Source organism: Raphanus sativus, unplaced genomic scaffold (genome assembly GCF_000801105.2).
Source record: "Raphanus sativus cultivar WK10039 unplaced genomic scaffold, ASM80110v3 Scaffold4184, whole genome shotgun sequence".
NCBI lineage: Eukaryota > Viridiplantae > Streptophyta > Magnoliopsida > Brassicales > Brassicaceae > Raphanus > Raphanus sativus.
This window is the reverse complement of record NW_026619486.1, coordinates 1-8,132: the sequence shown is the minus strand read 5'-3', so window position 1 is coordinate 8,132 and position 8,132 is coordinate 1. Positions and strand designations below refer to the sequence as shown.

Genomic DNA, 8,132 nt, shown 5'->3' with positions numbered 1-8,132 from the left:
AAAAATTATACAATGTGGTTTGAAATTTTTAAACTAAAGCCAAGAGTAGAAACTTAGTATATAGAGGATTTACCGAAAACTCAATATTTTTGAAGGAGTTAACCCACGGATTTTGAATAAAAATAAAAAATTTGAAAATCTGGTTGAGTATATAGTTTCATCGAGCACTGACATAAATGATGGTCAAAGCGTTTAGAACCTCTTAGTCTCCGTTCTCTAGATAATGAAGATTTTATAATGCTAATTCCATTATCTAGGCATTATATGAAATTTTACTAAACTAAATATTAAAAAATTAAAATGATTCCTATATACCATGAAAGATAGTTTAGAATACATTAATTCAAATGTACAATGTGTTTGAAAATTTTTAAACAAAGCGAAGACTAGAAACTTAAGTATATAGAGTATTATCGAAAACTCAATAAATTTGAAGGGGGTTAGGTTAACCCACGGATTTTGAAAAAAAAAATCAAAAATTTGAAAATCTGGTTTTAGTTATAGTTTCATCGAGTACTGACATAAGATGATGGTCCAAATGTTTAGAACCTCAATAGTCTCCGTTTCTCTATACAATGTGATTTTATAATGCTAATTCCATTGTTCTATGCCAGTATATATAATTATACTAAACTAAATATAAAAATTATAATGTGATTCTTATAAACCATGAAAGATAGTTTAGAATAAACAATTCAAATATACAATGTGTTTGATATTTTGAAACTAAAGCAAAGAGTAGAAACTTCAGTATATAGAGGATTTACCGAAAACTCAATATTTTGAAGGGGTTAATCCACATATTTTGAAAAAAATCAAAAAATTTTTAAAATCTGGTTTTAGTATATAGTTTCATCGAGCACTGACATAAGGATGGTCAAAGCGTTTAGAAACCTCTGTAGTCTCTGTTTCTCAATATAATGAAAATTTATGATGTTAATTTCATTGTATAGGCAGTATATGAAATTTTACTAAACAAATTATAAAAACATTATAATATTCTTATATACCATGAAAGATAGTTTAGAATACATTAATTCAAATGTAGAATGTGGTTGAAATTTTTAAACTAAAGCGAAGAGTAGAAACTTTAGTAAATAGTGGATTTTACCTTAAACTCAATATTTTGAAGGGCTTAACCCACAGAATTTTGAAAAAAAATTCAAAAATTTAAAAATCTTGTTTTAGTGTATAGTTTCATCGAGCACTGACATAAATATTTCATAATGCTAATTTCATTGATCTAGGCAGTATATGAATTTTTTCTAAAATAAATAATAAATATTTCTAATGATTTCTTATATACCATTAAAGATAGTTTAGAATACATTAATTCAAATGTAAAATGTGTGTTGAAATTTTTAAACTAAAGCGAAAGAGTAGAAACTTAAGTATATAGAGGATTTACCGAAAACACATTATTTTTGAAGGGGTTAACCCACAGATTTTATAAAAAAAATTCAAAATTTGAAAATCTGGTTTTGGTGTATAGTTTCATCAAGCACTAACATAAGTTGATGGTCAAAGCGTTTAGAACCTATGCACTCTCCGTTTCTCAAGATAATGAAGATTTTACAATGCTAAATTTCATTGATCTAGGCAGTATATGAAATTTTACTAAACAAAATATTTAAAAATTAAAATGATTCCTATATACCATGAAATGTAGTTTAGAATACATTAATTCAAATGTTCAATGTGTTTAGAAATTTTTAAACTAAAGCGAAGAGTAGAAACTTAAGTATATAGAGGATTACCGAAAACTCAATAATTTTGAAATTGTTAACCCACGGATTTTGAAAAAAAATCAAAAATTTGAAAATCTGGTTTTAGTGTATAGTTTATCGAGCACTGACATAAGATGATGGTCAAAGCGTTTAGAACCTCTGTAGTCTCCGTTTCTCTAGATAATGAAGATTTTACAATGCTAATTCCATTGATCAAGCAGTATATAAAATTAACTAAACTAATATTAAAAAATTATAATGATTCTTATTAACCATGAAAGATAGTTTAGAATAAATTAATTCAAATATACGATGTGGTTTGAAATTTTTAAACTAAAGCCAAGAGTAGAAACTTCAGTATATAGAGGATTTACCGAAAACTCAATATTTTGAAGGGGTTAGTATATAGTTCATCGAGCACTGACATAAGATGATGGTCAAAGCGTTTAGAACCTCTGTAGTCTCCGTTCTCAATATAATGAATATTTTATAATGTTAATTTCATTGATCTAAGCATTATATGGAAATTTTACTAATAAAATTATTAAAAATTATAATGATTTTTATATACCATGAAAGATAGTTTAGAATACATAATTCAAATTTAGAATGTGGTTTGAAAATTTTAAACTAAAGCGAAGAGTAGAAACTTTAGTATATAGAGGATTACCGAAAACTCAATATTTTTGAAGGGTTTTAACCCACGGGATTTTGAAAAAAAATTCAAAAATTCAAAAATCTGTTTTTAGTGTATAGTTTCATCGAGCACTGACATAAGATGATGGTCAAAGCGTTTAGAACCTATTTAGTCTCCGTTTCTCTAGATAATGAAGATTTATAATGCTAATTCCATTGATCTAGCAGTATATGAAATTTTACTAAACTAAATATTAAAAATTAGAATGATTCTTATATACCATGAAAAATAGTTTAGAATTCATCTCAAATGTAGAATGTAGTTTGAAAATTTTAAACAAAAGTGAAGAGTATAAATTTCAGTATATAGAGGATTTTCCGAAAATCATTATTTTAAAAGAGGTTAACCCACATTTTTTGAAAAAAAAATTAAAAAAATGAAAATCTGGTTTTATTGTATAGTTTCTTAGAACACTGACATAAAATGATGTCCAATGAGGTTTAGAAACTCTGTTGTCTCCGTTTTTCTAGATAATGAAGATTTATAATGCTAATGCCACTAATCTAGGCAGTATATGAAATTTTAGTAAACTGAATACTAAAAAAATTAGAATGATTCCTATAAACCATGAAGATAGTTTTGAATACATTAATTCAAATTTAGAATGGTCTGAAATTTTTAAACTAAAGCGAAGAGTATAAACTTCAGTATATAGAGGATTTACCGAAAACTCAATAATTTTGAAGGGTTTATCCTATGTATTTTGAAAAAAAAATCAAAAATATGAAAATCTGGTTTTAGTGTATAGTTTCATTGAGAACTGATATAAGATAATGGTCAAAAAAATTGAAACCTTTATAGTCTCCGTTCTCTAGATAATGGAGATTTATAATGTTATTCCATTGATCTAGGCAGTATATGAAATTTACTAAACTAAATATTAATAAAGTATAATGATATATATATATATATATATATATATATATATCATAAAAGATAGTTTAAAATACATTAATTCAAAATATAGAATGTGGTTTGAAATTTTTGAACTAAAGAGTATAAACTTTAGTATATATAGCATTTGTCAAAAACTCAATATTTTTGAAGGAGTTAGGCCACGGTTTTGAACAAAATTCAAAAATATGAAACTATGTTGTATATTGTCAATTTGAACATATTATTATAATTGATTAGTAACCACAAAATTAATTAACCCACAAAATATAATATACTACTCCATCCGTTTTATTTTATTTGTCATTCTAAACTTATGCACACATATTAATAAAATTTAATATGTGATTTTATATATTTCTAAAATAAAAACACAATTACCTATACACCTAACCACATTTCAACCAATAGAAAAATAAACTGGATAATCTTATTAATAAATTTGGCATTGAAATTCTAAAACGACACTTATTTTGAAACGGAAAATTTTCTCTAAAACGACACTTAATGTGAAACGGAAGGAATATGTTCAAACTTCAAAGTACACTTACTACTCGGGTATAAAACATGTATATTTTCAAATGTACGTATTTTATACATAAATGACTTAAGTAAATTGAAAATAACAACATTCAGATTACTATACAAATATGTTTTTCAACAAAAAGAATGGGAAAAAATATTCAAAACCATCGCGGGAAAAATGGGATTTATTTGGCGGGAAGAATAATCACAATTTTCCATTAAATAGTTGATAATATAATTATTTAAGACATGAATATTTTCCAGAATCTTCTTCAAGCGCTGTTTCGAATTATTCCCAACTGAAGCGACGGGCGTTCCCATTTAGGGTTTCTCGAGGGTGGGAATCTAAAAAAATCATGTACGGAGGCGAGTTTGACGGTAACGCCGCATTCGCCGGTGGCGGTTTCATGCCTTCTCAGTCAACCACGCAAGCGCCTGAGTCCTCATCTGCTTTCAGGGTTTCGTATCTCCTTAAATCTTCTTCTTTTGCGAATACGATTATTATCATGATGCCGTTTCGATTTTTCCGGTGCTCGATGCATCCTCCGATTCTTTCGGTTTCCAAGTGGTTTCTCGGGAAAAATTATTGCGTTTATCATTTTCAGTTTCTAGGAAAAGCAGCAAAGCGATGCAAGTATGAGTTATCTCTCTGTTTTTGCAGAATCGGGATGCGCGTACGTTGCTTCCTCTGACGTTGAAGCAATTGAATAGTGTTTCAACCAGTGGTGAATCGAATTTCTCCATAGACGGCGTTGATATCAACACTGTAAGATCTCTTTTCTTCTTCTTCAGCAGTTAACTCTGTTTGTTTGTATGCCCTTAGTGGTTAAGTTTTTGAGTCGAGTTCAGTCAAGTATAAGATGTACATCTGTAGATTCTTTACTTTGGTGATCTTGAGTATGTTTGTGCTGTAGATTTGATGTCTATTGAGCTAAGCATTGAGCTTTGTGTTGTATGTGTTTGTTTAGGTTGCAATTGTCGGACGAGTTTCTAGAATTGAGAACCGAATCACACAGGTTGATTTTGTTGTAGATGATGGTACTGGCTGCGTTGAATGCATCAGATGGTAAGTACTTCTTTTCTTCTAAATCTTATAAGAACTCAATTTGAAATGCTCTCACAATGGCTCAACTATGTCTTGCTAATTCGTAGTGAACAATGATTTGCAGGTGTCATGAACGCCAAGAAACTGAAGAAATGGAAGCTGTCAGGTATATTTCTGCACAACAACTCTTGTTGATTCTTTGATTTAGGTTTAGTATCTAACTCTGACACTCTACATCTGTTGCAGGTTTGGAATGTATGTTCGCCTACATGGACACCTGAAAAGCTTTCAGGGGAAGCGATCTATGAATGTTTTCTCAGTCAGGTACATTGACATACTAGATCATTCTATGATATGCTTTGGTTTAGCTAAACAATCACAATCTGTTTTCTACTTTTGAGATTTCTGTTTTATCTATATGATATTTCTTTGTGGTTTAAAATGTTACGTACTCTGCATTTCTTTGTCTTTAAGTAAATTAACTTGCTGAATCTGGCCAGGCCTGTCACTGACTTCAACGAGATTGTACACCACTTTACCGAGTGTATCTATGTCCACATGTACAACACTAAGCCACGGGTATTAGCCTATCCTTAACCTTTATTTCAAGCTTTAATCCACAGCCTAAAAACTTAATTCATGTTGTGTACTAACCTCAATTATCTCCAGGGTGGTTCTGTTACTCAGGCTACGGAAACTCCTAGGCCCCAAATGCCATACTCAACGACGCCAACCCCTGCAAGGCCATTCCAAACCGGTCCCTCGAACCAGTTCAATGATCCAATGCATGGCGTAAGGCAGACAGTCTTAAAATTACCTGAATCGTCCTATGCACCTGTAAGTTCATCTAATATCCCCAAAAGAAATCATCAATTCAACTTTTAATACTCATGATTATACTTTGGTTTCGAAGCGAGCATATCAACCACTAATGTCTCTATGTGCCAACCTTAGTTAAGTGTGTTTTAAGTAAAAACTCATTCAACATACCACAATAATACAGCCTTGTTGCGTATGCTTGAAACTGAAATGTTGCAGATGATGGTTTTTTGAGTTAGTGTTAAGTTAATTGTCATTAGAAAATTAACTTCTTTCGTTGGATTTTCTCTTTCTCTCGATCTCACACAAAAAGCAGAACTTGGTATTTGGTATATATAATATATATTTTGAATACTTTTCAGGAGATCTGAAGCTGGAGTTCACTGCGATGTGATTGCACGCGACCTCGGGATTCCGCTGCCTCAAGTCAAGTAAATCTCTCCCCATTGTTTCTCACATCTCCCCTCTCACTGACAAAGTTAACAGTATAAAAATGGAATCTCTATTGACAAGAACCGCTTGATCTCTGTGAATATCTATGGCAGGGACGCCTTGGAACAGCTCTCAAACGATGGCTGCGTTTACTCTACTAGCGATGAGACTTGCTTCAAATCAACCGCAAACGCATGATCTAAATGGATTTATCTACAAACCGATCTTTTTAAGTACGGAAAAAGCCTTTGTATAGGCCCTATGGTACGACAGCTTATGGCTTTAAGACTACATCTATCTATTAGCTTTTGGATTTTGTTAAAATCAACTCAAAGGTTCAATCAAAAATCTTCCCCGTCGTATAATATTTCTTTGGTCTACTTGCTAGGTTGTCTTAGGGGTAGTATCTGGGTCGGCCCAGACATTTAGTCCCAAACAGAGCGACCGTCTATTTTTATTAGTGATTACTCATTCATTAGTTACGGTTAGAATCTAAACCCCCATAAAGAAAATACATATTGAATAGAAATCAAATGCAATCAATAAGTAGCATTCGGGGTTAATACTATTCAACGCTGCTTCATGAGTAAAGTCTCAAACATGTTTGTCAACTGTATTTGGTAAAGCGTCAAGACTTTCATAAAATGACTAGACCAGCTGAATAAATGTTATTTGGAAAACTATTGTCAAACAAAAATGTTCAGTTTTTCTTCTGTTCTGCAGATTTAGTTGAATGACCATGGCTAGTTGTTTCTTGACTATCTGAAATCTTGCAATTATGTTATGTTGTAATCCATAGGAAAACCCAAGTGGTAGTATTATAAAATTTCAGTTCAAATAATTGGGCTCTTCAAAAAAAAAATAATTGGGCTCTTCGAATATTATTAACATTGTCATAGTCGTATTGTCACGAGTCACCAAGTGACTTTACACCTACGTCAGTTGTTTAATTTATTGTTTTTTCCATTTGCAAGTTGGTTTTCTCGTATTTGCGCAGTGAAAGACATTCAAATTTACATCTCGTAGTCGTAGAGGACTGATTAGCTTAAATTTCAATCTACGATCTCATTAGACTTAAAAATATAGTTTCAGATAAATCGATTACATAACTTTGAGTTCTGTCTTTTTTGTGATGGAACAATTCATGTATTATAGACAGGGGTGGTCCTGAGCATTAGCGAGGTGAAATATTCGTTTAGGACCCCCAAATTTTTACAAAAATTAGTATGGAAAAGGCCCCCGATTTGCAAAAAAAATTTTTTGAAAATTCCTTACTAAATTGTTTAGGGTCTCCCCCAATCAAGGACGCCCCTGATTATAGACAACAAACAAAGATTCAATTAGAGACACTACTGACTTATTATTCAGCCGGGACTAAGGATTATAAAGTTAACAAGAACGACCAAGAACTTATCAAGATAGAGTACTTATATTGTTTTACATCCAAACAACCATTGGTCCATTACAGAACCTAATCAAAAGGACAACCGTAGTACGGATACGACGGATCTGGTAGGTCCTTATATATTTTTTTTGTAAATAACTATTTTCTTTTTTATTTTTTTTCCACCAAGAGAGATGGAAAATTAAAATCAGTCACATGGAGAAGAAACGAAAATACGGATATGATCCAAGAAGCTAAGATGCTGCGGTCTATCGTTCCGCTTCACGTACCCACGCGCTTCCTTCTCCGTGTACGCGCCGAACGATCTCCTCCTATTCCTCTCCCACAGCTCCTCCTCGTAGCTCTTGTGCGCGTAGTACGCCTCCACCACGCACGACAAAGCATGCTCTGTTTCAAGATCATCTCCTCCCTCCTCCTTTAGGAGACGGATCGGTTGTCTGACGTAATGGCCACGGCTCGTCCCTTCGAGCTCGTCGAGGCGGAGAGAGACCGCGTGGAGAAACCGCGTAGAGCTCTCCAGTGACGCGCTGGCCCGATCCGGGCTTGTTGAGGAGGAAAGGGACGCGGTAGGGCCCGCAGACGAGGGGG

At 32.4% G+C, this 8,132-nt stretch overlaps 1 protein-coding gene and 1 pseudogene across 1 annotated transcript; one reads left to right on the top strand and one right to left on the bottom strand.

The window, feature by feature from the left end:
• The first annotated feature begins 4,119 nt into the window (after nt 1–4,119).
• Nucleotides 4,120–6,452, top strand: LOC130507217 (replication protein A 32 kDa subunit B-like; annotated as a pseudogene).
• Nucleotides 6,453–7,528: 1,076 nt separating this feature from the next.
• Nucleotides 7,529–8,128, bottom strand: LOC130507218 (putative gamma-glutamylcyclotransferase At3g02910; the record flags this gene model as incomplete). The annotated part of the gene is given in 2 exon segments (XM_057001927.1): nt 7,529–8,025; nt 8,027–8,128. Coding segments are annotated over 2 exon segments (396 nt in total), but the record flags the coding sequence as incomplete, so codon positions are not given.
• Between the last annotated feature and the right edge of the window lie 4 nt (nt 8,129–8,132).